Source organism: Acomys russatus, chromosome 4 (assembly GCF_903995435.1).
Source record: "Acomys russatus chromosome 4, mAcoRus1.1, whole genome shotgun sequence".
Classification (NCBI taxonomy): domain Eukaryota; kingdom Metazoa; phylum Chordata; class Mammalia; order Rodentia; family Muridae; genus Acomys; species Acomys russatus.
This window is the reverse complement of record NC_067140.1, coordinates 53364720-53388906: the sequence shown is the minus strand read 5'-3', so window position 1 is coordinate 53388906 and position 24187 is coordinate 53364720. Positions and strand designations below refer to the sequence as shown.

General features: G+C 39.0%; 1 protein-coding gene across 1 annotated transcript in view; it reads right to left on the bottom strand.

Annotated features, from left to right (window-relative positions):
- Nucleotides 1-4773: 4773 nt before the first annotated feature.
- Nucleotides 4774-24187, bottom strand: part of Spred1 (sprouty related EVH1 domain containing 1) — a 72540-nt gene continuing 53126 nt past the window's right edge. The window contains exons 4-7 of the mRNA XM_051144363.1: nt 23509-23555; nt 17303-17461; nt 9740-9841; nt 4774-7852 (exon numbers count right to left, since the gene is read on the bottom strand). Coding sequence (XP_051000320.1) covers nt 7205-7852; nt 9740-9841; nt 17303-17461; nt 23509-23555 — 956 coding nt within the window. The 3' untranslated portion in view covers nt 4774-7204. The remainder of the gene's footprint in view (nt 7853-9739; nt 9842-17302; nt 17462-23508; nt 23556-24187) is intronic.

Sequence of the window (24187 nt, the reverse complement as noted above, 5' to 3'; positions counted from 1 at the left end):
GGTGAAGAGAACTGGAGCACCCTGAACTTTCTGGAAGAGATACACTTGGGCAGTTGAGCATCTGGTTGAAGACAGGTTGGTACACATCTCAACGGCCTTGCACAAAAGGGAGCCTCATAGCCCTGTAATCACAGCGAACACAATGACTTCCTCGGCATCTCATGAAATAACTACTCTTAAACTCCCATTTTCTTTTTGCAAGAACACCACACCATTTTTAAGTATGTGGTTTTCATACTTTAACAGGAACTAGCAGGGAGCTCCATGCATCCAGTGTTCTTTTAAATTTTAAGGCAGAGTAAAATCCCTGGCTTCCCACAAAAAGCCTTCTTGGTATGACCTGACATTCCTTGAAAAATCCACATCTTCTGTTACAGAGTCTACAGACTAGAACTTTTGTCATTACGGACACTTGCAATGGTGCAAACCAGGAACCAAGACCTCAGGAGATCTTGAATCCCTCTAGTAATTCTCATGCCTCCTCCCTCATGTCTGACATCCTTCTGCCTATTAGGTAAAACCTTTGCATTGTACTAACTCAGCAGATCAGATCATTATTCTACCCTTAAGCTAAAAAACCAAAATCATCAAGTAGTACCTGATTTAGCAATAGCTTCCTCCCACCATAGCCCATCTGCCTAAGGTCCCCACCAGGTTACGTGGGGGCTGCATTGATGACTGACCTGTTCTGTGACCACAAAAAGTAATGCAATAACTTCCACAGCAGGATATGTCATTCAGGGTAACACAAATCCATGTTCCCAGGCCACATTCACTCAGATTTGGCTAAGAATAAATTTCTCATCTTTCTTTTGGTGCAAGAGCTGTGTTTTGTGTTAGCATGGCCTTTCTCAGAAGAACAGGGCTGTGTGTAAAATATACTACTAAAACTCCATTTTATGAATTCTTCCTCCATGGAGTAAGTATGGAGGACACAAAGATCTGTGATACAACAAACCCCTAAAACAACAAAAATCTAGTTGCTGGCTCCAACCTGACAATATAAATTAACAAGTGACACAAAGTTAGGCAAAACCTTCACTTCGTCTGTCCTCCCTTCTGACTCATACACAGCCTCTTAGCTGTTAAAAAGTATTTCCTTAGTATAACCAGTAACTCTGGGCAAAGAGGGACAGTAATTTTGCCATGTGTAAGGAGCCCCCACTGTAAGCTCAACTCTTGGTCCCAAGGACAGGCTTGTGGGAGAGCTGACATAGGGGACGGGTGGCCCACCATTCTTTGAGAAATAACAAGTGACTCACTTGAGATCATTGTTTTTCTCCTGCCTCCAAGGGAAGTATCTGCCATTGCTATGGTGAAAAGAATCCCTCTAGGGAAATGTCACCAGTGAGTAACTCCACACTAGACTACATTTAGCATTTTACAGTGAGGGTTCAGCCAAGTGGCCAGGCCTCAAGGATCCCCCCAAATCTCCAGTGCAACTCAATGCTTCCACTTTTAAGGGGCTCTCCATGCCTCAGTACGATGGCTGAACTGGGGAATAAAGAAATGGTTGCTTTATGATCTAACTGTAGGGTAAAGTACGGATCTGGTTTCACATGACTGCTCTGACCCTGTGACGCACACCTGAAACCATTCCTCACAGGCAAAACTGCACCCTAACTGTAGCGTCAGACGAAATGTGGGGCAGACCAGGGTTTTTGCTTGTGGGATCTCATGAGCACTTCTCAACATCCCAACTCTAAACCACCTTCTTAGGAAAGCGAGGATCCACACATTCCAGCTAAGTCAGATATTAATATTACAAATAGACTTTTGAGTCATCATTTATTTCAAAGATCTAAAAATTCAGGTCTCAGAGCAGTTACTTTTAAAGGAACCCGCATCGACTATCGTATATTCAGATTTGTTATTTATGTGCACGCATGTGTCTGTATGAATGTATGCTGTCTGTGTGTGCAGGTGTATATGTATATCTCCTCCATAATCAGAGAGTATATAAGATCCTCTGAATCTGAAATTAAATGTCCCTGTGAGCAGCCTGATATGGGTACTGGGAACCAGTCAGGTCACCTAAAAGGGTTATTAGCAAGCACCCCTAACCACTGAGCCATCTCTCCTGTCAGGTCTCCTTAAGGAGAGTTGTTGCATGTCACTATATTGACAGCACCGCAGGAACCCAATTCAACTCCCTTGCTATAAAACTCCTTTTTCTTTTGTTTTTAGAGCCTTGGCTTGCTTTGTAGACCAGGCTAGCCCTTAACTCAGAGATCCTCCCAGGGTGCTGGGATTATAGGTGTGTGCCACTGTGCCCGGCTTAATAAAACTATTCTTAAGCTTGGTATTAACCTGATATGAACAACATAACTTTTTGAAAGCCTATAAATAAGCACAATTATGTGCTATACATAATCAGGGCACAGCTCTTCCTTCCAATGACTACAACTGTAACACAATAACTTAAAAGCATTATTTTGGTGTCAACGTGTATCACAATTGATTCTGCCCTAACAGTTCCCCCTTGTTTTCACTGCATTACAAAGGCAAGTGGCTAGTGAATGCGCACGCACGCGCGCACACGCACACACACACACACAGTCTGTAGTTTGTTAAACATTTGCCACACGTCTCTAAGGCGGCTAATGCTAGCACCTGCAGCATGGGTGCAAACTAGTCATTATGTAAATTAACAACTAACAGTTATCTGGAATCAAGGGTGAGGTCATGAAGAACTGTAGGTGAACTTTCAGTTAGAGAATACGGTTCTGAAGAACGAAACCACCTTTCAGATGAAAGTGCCCTGTCTCCCCCCCCCCCACTTTCTTCTCCAGTGATTACTGTCTTACAAAGCATATGCTCTGAAGAAGCAAGAAAAGGCCCTTTTAAATTTCATGATTGGTTTAATCAGGTAATTCCAGGGGAGGGAAAAATCACCGAAACAAATTGTCTACCATCTGATACGTCCAATTACATGGCATGATGGAACAAAAGCAGTTACAAACTCATATTGTGCATATTTACACTGTATACTCACAACTCTCGAGTTAGTTGATTCTATGTGGGGAGATGCATTACAAGAGGAGTTGAGCAGGCTGCCACTGCTCATCAGAAAGAATGCAGTCAGGCTCCTAGTGGGGGTAATATACAAGTGAGGCACTTCTGAGGTCAAGAAACAGAAAGCAAAACGTACTACACACTGGAAATGTTCACACAAAAACTTGTGCATCTTTAATACAAAGGCTTTCAACTAGATTATTCTTGAAATGTTTAAAAACTAACAACTTTTGCAATTTCAGCTTCTGGGAACAATGGTTAACATTAGTGTACCAAAGCAACTGAAAGGTTTCTAACTGCCTGGCTGCTGGGCAACCGGCCCTTTAAAGCCCCCTTTAATTCTTCTTCCCTCCCTGCCCAGCGTTTGGTGTGTATAAATCACCTCTGCTTGTCTGTGTGTACACATTTTAAACATTTTTAGTCTGACTCACCATCAAACACCCATGGCCCCATTTACAACAGCTTTCTAGTGTTTCTGAAGTCGAATCAAGAGTAAGAACAACAGGCAGTGATGGGTTTGTTTTATCAGTTAACTAAAGTTCTCCCAAGTTATTTTTCAGAAAAAAGTTACCCTTGCTCAATGTACCAATTAAAATTACTTTAAAACACATTAACCTAAGTTACATATTCCAAATGATCAGACATTCAATTTCAACAGAGGAAAGGTCCGTAAAACTCTCTACACTGCCCGTTTAGGGGAAAGTATAGGTTTTCTGCACTCTGAAGACTGACATGAGCATTAAGAAACACCCGTGGGCCACTTAATTAAGGGAGGGGAGAGGGAAAGGAAGAGGAAAAGCAAGACTCACCCAAAGATGGCACTATACACATGAAAGTGCATTTGTATTATTTCAGAAGCTCATTTTAGGCACTGCTGAATCACCAATGAAAATAGGTAGTTTCAAGTTTTTCCCTTTAAATTTAAAGCCCTGCCTCATCATCACCATCTACTCAGAGATATACACACTCTCTGTAGTTGTCATGATAAAATACAGGCAATTATGTTTTTGTTTTTTTAAATTCTCCCTGACTGGCACTGGGAAGAAAACAGGAATACCATTTTGGTAATGGCTTCTGAGTTAAAGGAGCTGGCTGTATAAATGTTTCAGCACATACATAAGTTTGACTGCCAGTTCCAAGTTTCAATAAATATTTTAAAACAGGATATGTAAGAAAAAAGTGCTTAAAATCTTTCAGCAACCAAAAAAACATGTTTGAGGAAAGAGTTATTTACATTCCTCTGAGCTGTTCCTTACCCCTGGTTTCTCTGGTGGGCGTGGCCACTCCCTGAACAGCCCTTCTTTACTAGATGCCATCTCTACCTCTCAGCATTGGCTAAAATCATCCAGCAGGTGGCACTGCACCTCTACAAGCATTCTTGCTCAAAAAAAAAAAAAAAAAAAAAAAAAAAAAAAAAAAGAAAAGAAAAGAAAAGAGGCTTCTTCCCCTTAAGCCACAGCATCGCTTGAGACCTAGATTCTAAGCAAACAAGTCCACCAGGCAGAGAACTCCTTCTGTCATGTCATTCAAATGGTTTCCTTTTCAATATTTACTTTTACTTTACCAGTTTCATTGAGCCATCTGCTTAAACTTTAGACAAAAAGTGAAGTTAAAACAAAAAACAAAAACCAAGCCAATACAACAACAACAAAAAACCACCAAACCCATTGGCAGTGCCAAATCCGTACAGTGAACAAGAAACTATTCCTGAGTCCACCTGCACATGTCCATCTGGTTCGGAAAGGGACTTGATCATCAGTTACTTTTCTGGACTGGTTTAAATTCATGAATGCTAATTACAAAGATCCAAGGTTTTAAAAAATTTTTCATTACCATAGTTTTTAATTAAGAGAAATGTTTAAAATTGTAAAAGAAAAAAAAATGGGAGCAGGATGGCAAAATCTTAGCAGCAAAGTGGTTAAACAAACTGAAAATATTAATGCACAAACATTAAAATATTAAAGCATGTATGCTGCGTATAAAATACAGTACAGAACCAGGAGATGCACTGTAGTGACTAGTGCGTAACAGAAGAAGAAAAAAAGATTAATCTTGTTCTTCCCAGAAGTATATACACAGTTCATTTCTATGGCATTTCCTATGTAGCCAGCAAGTTATTTTCTTCAGTTATTCACACCTTGCTCCAACCTGAATTATAAACCCAGAATTTCCAAATATGAATAATCACTCAAAAGGAAACCAGTATCTCTATTTCAGCAATAAAAAGGAATTTTGAAAGTTAACAGTCTGCTCTAGGAAACCAAGTTTATCTGAAAATGTCAGGGATGAAGGTCATCTGTGCAGCAGCCTCCAAATATAGAAACAGTAAAAATAAGACTTAAAATTGCTGCTACAGTGTCCGGTTTTGGATTTAGTTCATCCAATTGATTTTTAGTACAAAACTAGAAATAGCCTCTTCTTCATAACATCTATAGTTATCAATATATTTTTCTTCTTTTCAATGTGAAATAATACTTCAAGATGATCTATATACATAATGTTGTCAGTTCAAGCTGTCATATAAATATAAATGCTTTCTTAAAAAAAGTATTTTACAGACAGATAGTGTTATATATACATTGTTCAGTTTGATCTGGGGCAAAAGAAGAAAGCTAACACAAGCTTAAGTGTGACACATAGAATGGACGGTACGGAAATGACACTGAAAACCTGTAGAATGAACTGCAAATGGTAGTGTGGGTCTCATTTTCTATCACCAGAAATTTAAAGCCATTAAAAGAACAAACAACAACAACAAAAATGGGCACACTGCTTAACTTTCCTCCCTAAGGGAATTATTTTGAAAGAATCCCTCACATGGTTAGAGTTTTAATGTAACACTTAAAAAAACAACAAAAAAAAGACAATTTGACCCCAAAGTACTTTAAAACAGCTGGAAAGTATCATACCACTTTGTAACTCACACATCCCATAATACAAATGCTCTGCAACAGGAATGTGATGTACAAGACCTTCCATTCACAATGGCAGATTAAATTCTTTCCTGGAAGAGTTCTGCATACATTTTAATGCAGAGTACGTTGCTCCTGGCTAGTTGAAATAAAATAAAATGCAACAGAAAGTTCTACTATTGTGTGAGTAATAAGCAGAGGATCGAGCTCAGAACAACCAGTGAAGCAGCTGTGCACATTCTGGCTTAGCAGAGTGATAAACAGAGATCTCAAGAGGAAACTGTCTCACACCAACTACCCAGTTAGCGCTTCTGCCTTGTAAAACACTTAGAAATGCAGTTAAGTTTTTGAAGGAGGAAACTCTGGAAGAAGACAACTTGCTGGTTGAATACCACAAAAACAAAACAACTAAAACCCCCTCACTTTCTTCTATGTTTACTCAGTCTCTTTATATAAAAATAAGTGTTATGTTTCCATCAGAACATTAGACAATTACATCTGTGCTTTAAAAAAAAATGTTGGTCACTCAAGGCTATTAGAGTATTTTAAAGATTTTAGATTTCCAGAATGTACAGATAAAACTCAATATAAACTGCAGCCAAAGAGAAATGATGAACTTACCAAATCTTTCACATGGATACAAATGTTATTAACTAGATGAGTTAAATACTCAAAATATATGGAATGTGGTGGTAGATATGGGCACATCTACCTCAGAACTAAGAAGGGCAAGAAAAGTTTAATATGCCATAGTTCGTACCTTACATTTAGTTAAATATAAACATTTGTTATTTATACATAAAACTGCTTTCAAAAAACAACTAACGATTTAGTTGCACTTGTTTTACCTCTTTAATTTCCCAAGTATTAACTTTTCTGAACTGAAATCACTGTCCCTTAGTGCACTTTTTAGTTAATGTCCTAAAGAATTCATATCCTTAAAAAGTCCCATCACCTAGTGCATAAATATAAAAATGCCAAAATTAATCCCTTTTAGTTGGATCATTTTCTAAGTTGACCTTTTGTAGTCAATAACCAGAAATGGCTTCCTTCTGTAAATGCTCTATGATCTGTCCCAGCACATGCCACACACTCAGGAAAACATCAGGCATGGCTGGCATCTGTAATTCACAGGAACTGATGAGTTCTGCTTCCTCCACGCATGGCCCCAATGATACCAGGCAAGATTCCATACTGCTTGCCAACAGCTTCCACAAATCCAAGTTAGCTAATTCCTGGAGATGGAGATTTTAAGCTCATGCTGGCCCTGGACTGCTTCACCCAGCAGCCTTATGTTTCCCACCACAGCACCCACAGGCCTCACCACAGCGATGGCACATTCTCAAAGGGACGTAGCAGCACATACATGGTACAATGAAGGACAGAGCTACCAGGGCTAACCACCTTAGGCAGAACTTGTCATCGCTAGTGTCACACGAACAAGGATCAGAAAAGTCTCCCTCTGAGTCGGACATACAATGATACAGCATGCTCTCAGCACAGAGCATGCAACTGACTTGATATATGCATCTTCTGACGGGATCTGGGGCGTCCTGGCATTTCCCCCTGCCATTTTCTTCATGATTAAACCTTTCCTGGCAGTACACGCAGCGAGAACGTTCCCCATCCTCTTTTCTTCGTTTTGATTTAAATTTTAATGAGGGAGGCTGTGTCTTAAATACCACAGAGTCTTTCAGAGAACTTAACTTAGTCTCATCCCCACAGTGGTAGAGATAGTCTAATTTTTTACAGTCTTGTTTAGAAAATGGAAGGTTGGAGTCAGTTTCATCTCTCTCCAAGTCATTTTTCCACATGTCCGGATGTCTGTAGTCTGCATACCGACGTATTAAGATATCTCGAGGATTTATTCTGACAATCTCATCCTCATCTTGAAAGCTGACATGTCTGATTGACTTCAAGGGGACCTAGACAAGATAAAAACTGCAGTAAGGACCATGGCGGTTAATCTTATGTCAATCTAGTGGAGTGACCCTGCCTAGGGACTCCTTCAAGGACCCCGGTGACAAAGTTCTGAATGAGACCAACCCTTCAGCTAATGTACCATGTGCAATCAGATGACACCTAAAACAAAGACTATCTCCCTGCATTACAAGATCAAGCTCTGCCAGCAAGGTGCCTTTGGAGTCAGGCTCCAGTTTTTCCCTTATTTCCACCCTAATGTCTTACCCTGTATACTTCAAACTTTTTACTTTTCTCCAGTACTGGAGATTAAACCTAGAACTTTGTGCCTGCTAGGCGAGCAGTCTACCACTGAGGTACTCCAGCTAGCTCTCTTTACACTTCGTGGTTTCAAACACAGTCTCACCGGGCTATCTAGGCTGGTCTTGCACTCTCTTCCCTCTTGCCTCAACCTCTTCAGTAGCCTGTGCCACAAGGCCTGGACTAGATTTTGGACTTGGACCCCATCACTGTAAAGCTAATTCCTTAAAACAGAAGCTCTACTTATCCCACTGTTCTGTTTCATAGGTGTTAGTGCCAAGAAGCTATATCCATATCTACCTACCTACTTTTCTCTCTCTCTCTCTCTCTCTCTCTCTCTCTCTCTCTCTCTCACATCTTTAAAAACATAGAAATGGGATTTCTGATGAAAAGTGTTTTATGATACACGTCAGGGTCTCAGAGAAACTGTTGGTAAAAATATGGTCTGTAAGGTCCTCCTGGTAAGACTCCATTGAAATAAGAACGAGCTACTGGACACTGGGAGAAAGAAAATGTAAGTTACAAGATCAGTCATGTTTGGTACACTTGGATGGAATGATGTTCACAGTAGAAGTGCTGAAAGTGTGGCACAGCTTTCATGTTGCTCATAATACTGTGTATGTGTACACATGCACACACATGCACAAGCCATGACAAGCTGAAGGATTTCTTTGAGCAAAGTGACACTAGAAGATTCACATAATTCCCAGTGTAATTTAATGCCAACATTGGGGAAGTGGAGAGGATACCAGGCACAGGGCTGGATAAAACAAAGTGCTGGCAACGCGTACTAAAGCAGGCAGGGCAGGATGGGAACAGGAGGTGGGTCTCTGGGTCTCTTCAAAATATATCAAGAGCACTATGTGGCTACAGACACACCTCATCCTTCCAGTAGCGGAGTCTGACTCTGAATGTAGGGCTGAGAGTCTCTCTGTAGCAGTTTAAGAGGGAAGGCTACTCTGTTTCCCCAGACCATGTGATGCGAGTCTAAGACCTTGATGTCAGTGACAGGACGTAGGGATGAAGTGGAAACATGGAGGACCACTGACTCCAGAGAGCCAAAAAGGACAAACACAAAACCAAAGACGATAATTTCAAGTCCTAACATTGAATGAGATGCTTCTTACTAGGGTTTGGCCTTCCTTAGGACAAACTATGACATCTCCATTTTAGTCTTTCACTGCAATGGGTCTGTCTGTCTCCACTCCATGCTTTTCTAACTAACATGGTATTCTAGAATCTATCTTTTGTTTGGTTCTACAGGTTCACAGCTGAAGAGGAATTTTGTCTCAAGAGAATCATTCTCTAGGAGGTCACCCACATTTTGGGACTCCTGACTGCAGGTACATGTTGTGCTGTGTGTGAGAAGGGCATGTGAGGGCCAGGTGGTAGGGAAAAGGATGCATGCACTAAATTACCAACGTGCAGTTGCTGTGTGCCCTGATGATGAAGATTCAAAAGCCATCAAAATGAACGGAGCTTAGGCACACAGATGCAGCAGATACACACTGAGTTAAGTCTAACCAACATTTCATTCAAATGGACGCTGAACTGCTGTACTTCAGACCAGAAGATAAATGAATATTACTTACCCTATTTTGAGACTTTAGGCTCCCACATTCCTTAGATATTTGCCGCTGTACATATTCCATACTTCGGCTTGGAATGTCTAGGCCTTGCTGACTGAATGGTATCTAAAATTCCAATAATTTCTACATTAAGTGACAGCAGTATGAATTTCTTACTTTCAACAAAACCAAGTACAATATATATTTCAAATCTTTATACCTTATAGGTCATAAAGTTATGTGTAACACCCCCCCCCCCAACACACACACATACATACACACCAAACAGCCTTCTTTTAATAAAAAGCAGGACAGGCTGGAGAGATGGCTCAGTGGTTAACAGCATTTGCTACTCTTGTAGAGGACATGGGTTTGGTTCCCAACACATACACGATGGCGCGCAGCCATTTGCACCTCAGTTCCAGGGGAAAAATAGTCATTTCTGGCCTCCACAGCCACTGAACATGCATGTGATGTACAACAAAAATGTAGGCAAAACATTTACACGCAAAAAATAAAACAAAGAAATTGTAAAACAAAGAAAAGCAGAATCATATCCTCCCCATTTTACTTTTGGAAAAAGGAAATTTGTTGTTGTTGTAAAAATGCATTTAAAATCCTAAATTTAGCAAGTAACATCTTGCAACAAACAAGGTAGAAGCTGGGTATGGTGGCCCTGCCTGTAACCTCAACATTTTGGAGGCTACAGAAGGAGGACCCCCGGGACTTAAGGACAACCTGGCCTACAAAATGAGAGTTCTAGTCTAGTCTGGGCTAACACATAAGAAGTCTGTCAACAACAAAAGGGGGTGTGGGCTGTAACCCTAACCCAAGTATCTGGCAGCTGCTGGCTGGACACACACAACATAGCCATCCAGGAGCAGACTGTCTGTGTGGGGAGTGTTCCTCAGCAACAAGTGTCACAACAGCGGCTGCGAGGGGTAGGAGTGGAGAATAAGACTGTAAACCTGACAGGCTATCTGGAGTGACGACGGAAAATGCTCTGGAACTGAGTGGTGGTGACCGCACAATCTTGGAAATATATAAAAACACCAAAAGTTAAATATCTTGAAAAGAGTTATTATGTGGTATGTGAATTATATTTTTTTTAGATCATGAGGGTGATCTATGTCCTGATCTATTTCTTAGCTTGAGCTGTAAAGAACATTAAAAATGGAAATAGATTACAGCTAAAATTTTTTCAGATTACTTTTTAGAACTTTACAGTAAAAATTAAATATACAGATAAAGTAAAGAACACAATGAACCCCCTGTTGATATTTCAGTCATCCCGTTTTCTTTTTATTGTTTTCACTGAAACAGTTTGATCCAAACCCTGCTACACTTAATCAAAGTGTCCGTTGAAAACTAAAACAAAACCAATAATAAACAGAGCAGCATTATATAGAAGAAGTAAGAGGGGAACGTTTTGGTAACTAGTAAGTATACACTCTTAATGGCTGTGGACACAGTTCTGGAGCAAAGCATTTGCCTAGCTCACACAATCCACAGTGCTAGAAGAAAACAAAACTCCAAACTCCCTGCAATATTTATTTTTATCCTAGGAATAGACTTTTAAAAGTAAAAATGTCCATTTTCTCTTATTATCCCTATTTTACTATCTCAAAAGTCACACATACACACCCCATATAAACACACTTTGCAACTATCAAGTTAGTGGATCGATAAAACAGATATTGCTCTCATGTGACCTGTAAATGAAAAGACAAATGGACAATTTTGGCTTTATAGTCCTCTGCCAACAATATTACAAGACGTACCGCAATTAAGTGCTGCTTCTGAAAACACTGGGAATTACATGCTATTTCTACAATATTTACAATAATTCATCAACTCAAAAACCAGAGCTTCTAAGTTAGGACACTCACTGTACATCAACATTTCTTAAAGAGACGGGATTCTAAAGTAAAGATGACAATGGTACAGGTGCAGGGATAGACAAAGGGCCAACAGGCCACATCTGAAACACTAGAAACAGACCCAGACCCAGGGGAACTTGGCATGTGACACACAGAGCACTATACACTAATAGGAGAGGCTGTAATAAGTCAGCTCTACATATGGAACAGACAACTGGAGCCCACTAACAAAAGAGCATGGCAGGCTGTGCTAAGGACAAAGACCACGGAAGTTTCACAATGAGGTATTGCATGTTGAGATACGCACAGAAAGAAATTTCTTATTAACGCCAGCAAAAAATGACTCAGATAGGACATTAACACTTAACGTTCTCATTCATTAAAACACCATACCACAGCCATGGAAACTTCAAAAAGGATCAGCATTCAGAGCACACAGCAAAATGACATTTAAGTTTATTACTCAGTGATGAAGTCTGACATGATAGCACGTACTTAAATAATTTACCAACAGAACAGCTATTTCCAATTACTGGTAGTTGTACTGACCAACATTCACTCCCTGCGCATAAGGAACACATTATATAGCCTAACTCCTACATCTTCTTTCAACTGAAGTGACTTCATGAGGTCACACAGCTGAACTGTGACATCTGCAAAATAAATAAATAAATAAATAAAAAAGGTGACCGCTGGAGGTACCCGAGGACACAACCAGTCTGGCAGCACTCGCCCACATTATCACCTCACCACTGCCTTGGGTCTAGACACACTCAGGCCAACTTTGCATGGTACATGCCTTCACTTCACACAATGCCAAGGAACACTGCCTGAAACACCCTAGCTTAGACCCAACACTACTGTGTGTTATGAATGGCAGTCATTTTACTGCATATAAAAGGCTTTCTGCATTTACAGAGTCATGATGGTTTAATTATAAAATAAGCTTTATTGTTTTCTTACTGTCCTCCCTCAGCATGTACCAGCAGTCTATCTTTAGACCGCTGTCACAATATGCTATTTCAAAAGTTTTTGACTCAAGAGTTTCAAAAAGAAAGTTAAAATTTTGTTGAAGGATTAGGAGATTTACCTGCAAATTTCTGAAATGGTTCTGAACATATACCTGTTACTTTGTATTTTTGAGAAGTAGCATTGCCAGCATTGACAGTTATGAAACTAAATATTGGGCAGTTCAGAAAAAAATTTTAAAAGATACTTAAGCCCCTGAAGTACTAAATATTCAGAATTTGTATGTTTATAGATCATGCATGTGCCTGATGGCTGAAGAGGCTAGAATAGGACACTGGATTCCCTGGGACTGTAGTTAAAAGTTGTGAGTCCCCATATGGATTCTGAGAACAGAACCAGGGTTTTCTGGAAGAGCAGCCAGTTCTCTTAAGCACAGATCATTGGTTTACTTATGTAAAACTAAACCAGCACATCATCTTACTAGTTCATAAATTGCATTTGTGTCTAGTAAATGGTAAACTTAAATGTTGCCAAAGAGCTATTTTAAATAAATTTATAAATTATCACGTCTATGCCTATTTTATATCCACATATGCTCATGGTCACACAAAAATTTCTCGTGCAAAGAGAGGCTGCTAGGGGAAGTTTAAGAGGACTGGCCCAACTTGTCACTGGGTCTTTTGTTGTTGTTGTTTGTTTTTGTTTTATGAGAGAGGGTTTCTCTGTGTAGCCTTGGGTGTCCTGGACTCACTTTGTAGACCAGGCTGGCCTCGAACTCACAGAGATCCGCCTGCCTCGGCTTCCCTGAGTGCTGGGAATACATGTGAGTGCCACTTGGCCTGGTAGTCACTGAGTCTTTACAGCACCTCAATGTTAAACATCCACCCATGCACTCTGTAAGAGACTCACGCATACAAATAGCCGGAGAAAAGAACTATCAGCAGTAACAAACACCTAGCAGAAGAAACAGAGCAGGGCAGACATCAAGAAAAGCAGAATGCTAAGAGCATAAAAAGCAAAGCAACAGAGGGTAAAGGCAAAGGACAGGCTGAGATGCTCTCAACTTGTGCGGTTGTTTCTTGGGTGCTCAGTAATAAACACTTCACAAACCTTTGATCATGACCTTAACTCACAGACACTCTATTGTTCTTAGTGAAACAACTCCCATGAACTTCAAAGTGAGAAAATCAGCTATAATGACTTTCATGCCAGTAGGTTGAAATAAGCTTTATTAATATTTTGAAATAATGTACTCATCTATACAAGCCATTTAAAAAGACTAAGGAGTCAAAGAAAAAACCAAAGAGAATGTCTGTAAGCATTTCTGGAGGGAAGACTTTACGCTAGCACTGGGGACAATTTTCCACAGATCTCATTTTCTGCAAATGTACCGAGTATATACAATGTCCTCCTTACTTGAGACCTTTTCAAGGATAAATACAGTGAATGTCCTGAAAGACATAATGTTCTCTCTCTGATCGCAGGCTTGTTTAGCGCCCAGAGAAAGGAAGACATAAGTAATAGTTAGGCCTGTTACAGTCTTGACTTCCTGAAGCTCAGGGCTCTGTTTTAATTTTTAGAATTTCATATACATTCCTATACATATTTAGGTTACTTTATCCTCCTTTCTCCTTCCAAATCCTTCTGTGTCCTCTGCTACTCCCTCTAAATTCATGGCCTCTTAATTATTATTTTTATATATACACATATAAATTTATGAATACAGCCTGCTGAGTCCCTTTGATATTTCTCATGTGTTTAGAGCTGATTCTTAGGATTAGATAACCCACCAGGGGCTCATTTTTAAATTTTCCTTCTTTTAGATATTTGACTGCCCACAGCTCTTCATCTAGGAGTGAGTCCTTGTGAGAATTCCCCTATGCATACTGGCATGCCAATGGTGTTCAGATTTCAGGTCTTGCCTAGGCGACCACATTGCTGACATTTCACAGGTGCAGGTTCCCTCTCATATGTAGAAGATAGTTTCTCTCATAGTAGGTGCCATGGTTCTCTGGCTCTTTAATCTTTCTTCAATGTTTCCTGAGCCCCAATTATGTAGGTTTTGTTTGTACTGTAGACATTATCAATTGGAGCTAGGCACCCTATGGTCCAACTGTTCTCGCCTTCTGACCACTTACAGTTTTCTGTGATGGTCTCTACTGCACAAAGAAGCTTTTTTGATAAGAGCTGAGAGCTACTCTTATCTGTGGGTGTAAGAATAAGTATTCAGAATAGTTAGAAATTAAACTGGTTTAGGAAAGTGGCAGTGGTGGGTTCTCCTCCAGCATCTGATCTTACCAGGCACTGGTAGTGGCTAGCTTTAAAGTACTGGGCATGAACTCCCTCCTATCAGTGGGCTCCATGTCCAACTAGAAAGCCGTTGGTTACCTGCTGAACATAAGTGCCATTACTGCATCTTTCAGAATATTCTAGTCATTATGGGGATGTTATAACTGGACAGATCTACTGATTACTTTTCTCCCTTGGCGGCTTGCGTAGCTCCTTTAAATACTGAGAGCTAGTACTCAGGGAAGAGGGAGCTCTATGTCTCTTATGGAAGCCCTCTTTTGTACATCTTCCTGAGCAAACACCAACCTGGCCTAAGAATGAGAGAACCAACATGAAAATGAAGCTCATGCTATTCTACTGTACTGAGAACTAAGGCTCTTTGTGTCTGACCAAACAATCTTGCATCATTTGGAAGAATCTATAAACATGGAAGCTAAATTTAAGAACTATAAGTAAGGTAACATTTCAGACTTTATATAGCTCAGCAAGGCAATTGTCCAATCCTTTTGAAAACGTAGCTTCCCTGTGTAGAAAAGGACCTATTAACCTAACTCTGCTGCAGGTAACTAAATATTCAGAGCATATTAATTCCCCTGTTGAACATTTATACTCACACCAAGAGGTTTTTAGTGCGGGCCCAGATCATGAGTTATTGTATGCAGAGTGTGTGCTAAGATGAGCACCACCACTGGCTCTATGATTCTCTTGGTTTACATTTTGCATTCTGATTTTTATGTATTATCTCTTTTCACTCAAGTATTTGAATCTTGGAAAAGGGACTTTGGCTTCAGTTATTTTGAAAAACAAAACATGCTCTGCAAACTAAGGGTCAGATATGTGGGAAATTCTCCATGATGTCTTTCAAATTATAGTCAAATACAATGGCATGGAATCCTAACAGCATTGTGCTGGATACAAGAGTGTTTTATGTGCATGAACACATCATATCAAACTCATAATTGTGTATATTAAACCTTTACCCTTAACAAATAAGTATTTAGTTTTAAAGGAAACAAACCCATCAAATGTAATTCTTCTTAACTGAGACAGTTACTTGTCTTGTTCTGTCTACAATCTTGGTGATCAGGAAACACTGCAATTCTAAGAGATTAGGAATAATACCATTTTCTTTATTTAATAAAGTAACTTTCTCTAAAAGTCTTGTATCTCATATTTAATCACCGTAGTTTCATAACTTCTGGAGGTAAATTCAGGTATTACCCAATTTACAGACCAGAACATTAAACTATGCAGAGTTGTAAGGCATTTACCTAGCAAAGGACTTGGTTCCAAAATAATGCAAAGAATATGCCTGCGAATCAGTAGGATAAGGCCAAACCACTCAGTATGAGACGTTCTAGGTTCTTTAGAAGAGAGTTCCTAAATGGTCACTAGACACAGTAAACAGTTTGCTCAACGCACTAGCAATCAGAGAAATAAAACTTAAAATTACAATAAAATACTGTTTATCTCCACCTCCTGACTACTTCAGGATAAAAGAAAAGAGGCAGAGTAATAGCAAGTGTTCCAGGAAGTGTCAACTACATATGGGAATGCAAACAGGAAGATTACTTCAAATTGTTGTTTTTGAGTAAAATTGAAAATCCATAAAAATGTTCTATGCTTTACCCCTAGTTTCTTGCACAATTCAGTACACAACTGTGTACTCAAGTTTGTAAAAAACATGCTAGATAAAACTCCAAGGTGTTTCCTACAGTGCGAACGTTCAGTGATCTGTTGCCAGTTCTCTAGGTGTTTCCCCTTGTTTTTAACATGTGTGACTTCCTACCAGATCACAGACACCTGTGCTCGTGATACTCTCTGTAACGGAACTGCATGTCTCTTCCTGACGCCAACTGGGGAAATTCTAGCCCCTCTCTCTGTAATGGCTATTTGGAAATAGGCCTTTGGCTGCTATGAGAGCAGAGCTCCTAATCTGGGGGAGCTAGAGTCCTTGTTAGACCCACCAGAAGCCTGTATTTCTCTTGTTCCCCAAGCAAGCGAGAACATGGCAAGCAAGCAGCGCTTGGCCAGGTAGGAAAAAGGTGTAACAACAGTCCGACTCCCTGCAATCTTGGCTCCTAACTGCTGGAGATGTAGACAAAACACACAGCGACAACCCCGCTCCCCACTTTAAGCTACCAGCTAATGGTGTTTTATCACAGCAGCCCGAACTAAGACAATCCTCTGTCTGTAGCATCCATCTTCCACATTCCCCGGGTCCTTTTACAAAGCATTACATTAACTGGTCTGTGGCCATACCACCCTAAACACACCAAATCTCAACTGATTCACATAAACAGCAAATCACATTTTCTTGGCTTAATTCCCTTTCTGGGTTTGGCTGTTTGTTTTTAACACAGTAAAGAGCAAGGGGTCTTGGTGTTCTTCTGTAGCACACCAGTTTTTCTATACATGTTACGCATACGAACAGGATTCACTTTCTCACCTGGCTAACTTGGCTTTGCAAGTAGACTCTTCTGGCATTCAGATCTTCAAAGGGTAATGGTCTCATGTCAGAGCTTTTGTAAGGCTCACTAGTAACAACTGTCTCTTGCTGGAAAAGGTGATCTTTCACTAGGGAACGGGAAGTGTCCTCTTCGGTTGTCTGGTGGGAACAGCATCAACAAAGAAAGACATTTTAGCACAATTCAGAATCTATGCCATTACCATCATTATGAAAGGCAATTCCCTGAACTCAAAGTACACGATAAGTAGATATTTGTAACACAAACTTCATAAACAAAATGGACCTTCTTATTAAAGAAATGAAAGGCTGCTGTTCTATAGAAATCTAATGATGAAACCTTTAATTATATGGAGAGTAAAACAAATACATGGAAGATGAAGAAATTAGGAGGAAAATATAGATAAATATAACAACTTGTAAGTTAAAAATAAAAAGCACCACAGTAGTCTATGATCATACTGAATGAAGCATGAGCCTGAACTTCCTGATGGCTTTCAGATATTTAAAGAATCTATCACCACACACTCAGGTGGGGGAATATACCCCCCTAGTCATTTGAGATAGCATTTCGAAATGTCACAAACAAAAATATCTATAAAATGAATGTTACATAAGTGAAATGCAGCACACTATAAAACAAATCCTAGGTTTTTCCATTTCTTTGCAGTGTAGACTATAGTATTTCCTATTATTTCCATTAATGTGCAATTATTTGAGAAGAGAATTTGACAATCAAGTAGAAATAGGTGAGTACTTTCACTGGCTCAAGTTATTACCCAAATTATTCTAAAATAATTTGGAATAATCATTACGGTTTTTTCTAAAGGTTTATTTATTAATTATTATGTATAAAGGCATGTACACCTGCAGGCCAGAAGAGGGCATCAGACCACATTATAGATGGTTGTGAGCCACCAAGTAGTTGCTGGGAATTAAACTCAGGACCTTTGGAAGAGCAGTCAGTGCTCTTACCTCTGAACCACCTCTCCAGTCCTTAAGTTTAAAAGAGATTGCTAATGCTACTTCGAAAATAAACAAGTAAATTACAAAAACTAATATTTTTTAAATTTATAAATAAAATTCTTATTTTTGCTCTGTGACCGCATAGTCTCCAGCTATTAATTTCTCGAGAACTCACTTTTCTAAATTACACACTATTGTAACATCTAGTGAAGCCACTTAAGAGTGAAAAGCAGTCATTACAAAAGAAATCAAGCAATTAAAGTCTAAAATATACATGAGGACCTACTGCCAAGAAAAGCCAGCCACGTCAAAGCCAGTTAACTCATACTGTGACCCAATTTTTTAAAAATTTGTCCCAAAATATTGTGACAATTAATGCTAAATTATCGAAAGGAAGTTGGCTAAACACTGTTACTCAGTAAACATTTTAAAAATTAGAAAGAACAAAAAGGAAGAAAACAGAAAAAGGAGACCTGTTTATCTGTTGGAGATCAAAAACAAACCACCCAAATCCCCACAAACTGAATCCAAGACGACGTAAAAAGCAAAAGGTTAAGAGAAAGGACCTTGGAGGTTTTGACTCACTCCTTAAGATAGTATATAAAATCTAAATGGTCAACATTTTATTATAAATTGGTTATAGTATCAGCCTTAGACCTAGCTGGGATACTTAAAAAGATAAAAACTGAAATAAGCATGAGTTGTAGCAGCAATAGCAATGATAAGGTAACTATAGGGTTAACAGCACTTTGATTAGGTTGTCTTACTAAAGTATAACCTAATTTAGGAATTCTAAATTAAAGCCGGGCAGGTAGCTCAGGGTACTAGAGCTTGCATAGCATGGGCAACACCCTGGGTTCCATCCCCAACATAAGAAAGCAACAAAATTTTCATCCCAAACAAGAAGCTTTATTTAAAATATATATCTGATCAAACACAAAATGGTTATATAAGTCCAGTATTACTGTGATGACTTGGGTAGAATTCTGTATTTCTGTTCTGTGAGTTGAGCAACAATTTTAAGTATACACTTAAATGGTTCCCAGCCAGTTAAAAAAAAAAAAAAAATGAAGTATCACTTCATGAGAAATGACCAAGCAAGTGTCTGAAAAGTACTATGCACATAAGGTATGATAAAGTATGTATTACTTATATATTATGAAAATCAAGCTAACATTTGAGACAACGCTGAACCAGAAGAAAAGCTTTTTTATGTTGTTAATTCTCTTTAAAAAAAAAAACAGGGTTATGCTTTCCTCCTTGGTTTTGACATATAATCACGTCAAATAAAAAATAAAAAATATACTCTACCAGTGAACCAGTCACTTTTTAAAGGCATAATATATCTTTTGCTTTTCACTTGACATAACATAATGCAATAATCTACACCGTGGTCAGAGTGAGTTTTCCCAATTGAGGCAGAGTAGCTCTCTATGTCTGTAAAACAGTTTTCTAAACAGGTAAGCTTACCCAGCCACCTTCCACTCTACTTCTTCTTCTCAATACCCACGGGGGGGACCAGACGTCCCCAATATCTTTCCTGCCTATCTCACGTTAGTGTGACTCAAACTCATCTTCATTTAGACTTTGTCCCATAATTTCTCATGATGATTTGGTTTTTATCTCATAGTCCTACGTATAGTCAACTAACAAGGCTGTAAGAGATAGACACACAATAGCAAGGAGAGGATGAGAATCCCCAAACCCTGCTCAGGTAAGTAATGGCTAGCCCAAAGGTATGCACTGGGAAAGAGGCAGCTGTTCAACAAGGTTCAACTTTATCTTACAATCAAAAGAAATGTACTGCACTGCACTTGCTCAGGAAATTTCATCCTTTAAGTTATCACAAATCAGGTGTTTTGTTTTGTTTTGTTTTTTGAGACAGGGTTTCTCTGTGTAGCCTTGGCCATCCTGGACTCACTTTGTAGACCAGGCTGGCCTCGAACTCACAGCAATCCGCCTGCCTCTGCCTCCCGAGTGCTGGGATTAAAGGCATGTGCCACCACGCCTGGCTCTCACAAATCAGTTTTAAACGTATGGCTAGACGATATCCAAAAGTAAAAATTATATGCTCAGATTTGGTCACCTTATAAAGTACAAAAAAAATTTCCACAATTCTTTCACCCTAACATAATCACAAACATTCTTACATAGTGTTTCTAATTCCAGTTCATTTTAGATTTGGCCACAATCAACTATTCTGTTCAACAGATCTCCTCAGGTGTTTTTTATGATTAAGAATAATCTAATACCTTCACACTCTCCCCCCATTCCTTTTCTTTTCTTTTGGTAACAGGGTCTCACTAAATATGTAGCCCTGGCTGTTCTGGAACTCACTATGTCATGTAGGCCGGCCTTAAACTCATGAAGATCTGTCAGCCTAGTATACTATATTCTGCTTAAGCCAACTCAACAAGGTAATTATGATCAAACAGCATAAAAAGGTCAAGACATAGTATCTGGCAAAACAAAACAAAAAAAATAATAGTACAGAAAAATCAGACTATGTCCAGGCTTACATAACCGAACAGTTGAATGAAAAGTAAATTTGGTTTAAAGGTGCTTCTAAGTTTGTAGAGATTATTTACTGTTTGTAGATTTTATTTTGGAGACAAAAAAAAAAAAACAAAAAAACAAAAAAAACAGCGACACAGTTCTTGCTAACTACACAAATCTTCATATAACCCTTTCCAGTAAACCTATTTCTAGGATTCTACCCCAAGATTATACTTTACTTGAACTTGAACAAAGGGCTGCAGACTGTTGTTTCAGAGGACCTGAGTTCAATTCCCAGCACTTACATGGCAGCTCAAAATTGTCTGTAACTCCAGTTGTAGGGGATCTAACATCCTCACACAGACATACACATAAGCAAAACACTAATTAAAAGAAAATAAATAGATAAATAAATCTGGAAAAACAAAAACTTGAACAAAAAAATGTATGTGAAGTATGAGTGATAAAATGCCACCTAACAAGCTTCAGGAACTTTTAGAGCTGTGTGGTGGCAGGTCTACAGGACGGTGGTGGCTGTGTGCAGAACATGGGAACACTTGCCTAGCTCCTGGAAATAGAGCCTTATTAAAAGTAAAAGCTTTCTACATCTTCACATCAATAATTCATCTCCCACAGTCTGAAGATTATCTTAGACAATAAATGAAAGCCTTCTCGAGTGCTTCTCAACAGTGAAGAGAACACATGAGACTTTTAACTTCTAACCAGTTGGTCTTCTTTCTGCCCAGAAGCTTGCCACCTACGATCTTCTCTTTGTGTACTCTCAAGCCTGTTGCGAGGCACAATTTGTGGTTATGTCAACTAACACTAGCAATGTTGTATTATCTGGATGGAAAACATTACAAATGACACTGAAATAAACACAAACTAGAATTAAGAAAACAAAAAAACAAAAGCAACTCCCTGGCCCCCGAAAAATCTTAAGTGCTTTATCTGAATAGCTGAAGAAAAGAAACCAAATAAAAGGACATGGTGGGGGTTTTTTGTTTTGTTTTGTTTTAATGTCTCAACTCTAAATTTAGCATTTTTCTTTAAAAATCTTTTCTGTTTAACAACTGCTGGTGATCAGGACTATCATAGACACCAGAAGTAAAACTTAAGCAAAATAGGATTTTAAACCCAAATGATGGCCTGTTCTGAAGCCACTCAAAGACAGTTGAAAAAGAAAGGTAAGTGCTTCCCAGCAACTGAAAGACAGTCAACTGCTGAGAAGGGGGAGATTCTCCACCACCACACAACCCTGCAATCATGGCAGAGCACTTAGTGTCTGCTGAATAAAATCAGTGAATGATCAGGATGGAGATTTCTGCTCTCACATTTAATCCTTTGAAGATATTAATTTAAGTTGCCAAGTTTTACTTCTACTAGGCTGAAAGAATTAAATAATGGGCTATAGTTTTATGCTTCTGAACTGTATCCTAGTTGTCTTTACAAATGACTTGTAAAAAAGTGCAGGGACCAGTAAGAGAGCTGGGTGGGTAAAAGCACTTGCTGCCACGCCCGATGACAAGAGTTCAACCCATTGAACGCACATGGCGGAATAACTGACTGACTCCTGCATGTCCACTGTGGCACAGGTTCCCTATTACACACACGCACCCCACCCCCTCCAGATCATTCACTCTCTAAAACTCCGGCACATCACCAGATAAGCTGTTCATTGTTAGCATAAATTTAAGAATGTTCTCTTTTGCAGTTTCCATATTGGACACTGACACTTAAAACAGTGTGCTATCTCAGGGCTGGAAAGACAGCTCAGTGGTTCAGAGCTCTGGTACTGTCTGTCACTCGTCCAGAGGACCTGGTGTGAGGGTATCTATTCTAAGCACCTACACAGAGGCTCACAACCATCTGTGACTTCAGTTCTAAGGGATCTGACTCCCTCTTCTGGCCTCCTCATGTACTGCATGCATGCAGTGCAGACACATAAAATACAAATAAGGATTCATTTCCTTTCAACTCATCTTAAAGAAGCTAGCTTCATTGCTCGCTATATACCAAAAGTCAGCAGCTTAGAACAACTTCCATGTCATAAACTGAGTCAGAAATTTGGGGACAACATAGATATATAAAAGTAAATAATCTCTGCAAACTTAAAAATATTGTTAAGCCAAATGAATTCTTCATTGGAATGTTCTTTTGCTGTACAAGCCAGGGCTGTAACTTTTTGGTACGTCGATATATGGTTGCCGTCCTACTGTCTATATGCTACTAACAATTTCTAATTCCTTTTTCTGTAAACATTCTTACCTGGTAAGTAGTGAATGTGTGTGTGATGTTAATTCTGTCAGTTTGCCAAGTTATATATGTTGAGTAGTTTTTTTGGATTTATGTTTTGTTTTGTTTTTTAACACCATCTAAACTTTGCTTTGGACATGACTGCATTTAAATCACTATCTGGTAAGTTAAGATTTCCCTCAGTGTGAAAGGCCTCAATAACAAAAACAATGTCCTGAGTGAGAAAGGGTCTGGAAATCCAGCTCAAAACCATAGCACAGATTTGTTCTAGCTCACAGCGTCCCAGCCTGCCCACTGTACGGAAGGATATCAGAACTGCAACTTCTAAAACTATGAGCAAACTCCATACAAAATCAGTAGTTCCGTAGAGGACCGAGGTAAATACAGAATCTTTGAAATTTGTGAATTACTTACATATAAATTCTAATGGTTTCTATAGATATAAACTCCTTTCAAGCCTAACTACTTACCTGTAAATCATCTTCTCCCTCAGCCTCACTTTTTGACGTTGGGCACCCTAAGAAAAGAAGTCAAAGTTAATTAAGTATTTCACTTACACATTTTTGCCTTATATTTTAGTATTAGAGACTGACTTCTGGATTGCCAAGCAACAGAGTCAAATACCAGACACTTGTACTTGTTCCTCTATTAGAATAAAAAAGTGACTGTCTCCATCGTCTCTTTGCAAATTTCTGCTTTCTTTTCTTTTATAGCTAAGCAGAGTGGATGTATTACATGTCTCTGGTTGTTTAAATGATGTAAAAATATGATTAATTCAATTTTTCTAAATTGTCTGACCCAAAAAACACAAGTGTTCAGAAGAATATTTCAGTCACTCACGTTTAAAAAGAAGTCAGTCTTAATTTACTATGGTTAGTCAAGATCCAACTGATTGACTTGTGCATATACATGTCTGCCTAAGCTTTTATGGGTTTGAAGAGTGTCTTTAGTTACAGTAAGTTAATGCAAAATATGGGTGATAGTACAATGTACTGTTATGCTCTAGACATAGCTAGCATGAAACAGACATGAGATGAAAAGAAATGAGAGTTTTGTAAAAAGTAGTTTAGTTTATTCTTTGGGATAAAAAACAAAAAACTTAGTGACAGAAAATTAGTAAGTCCAGGGCTGGAGAGATGGCTCAGTGGT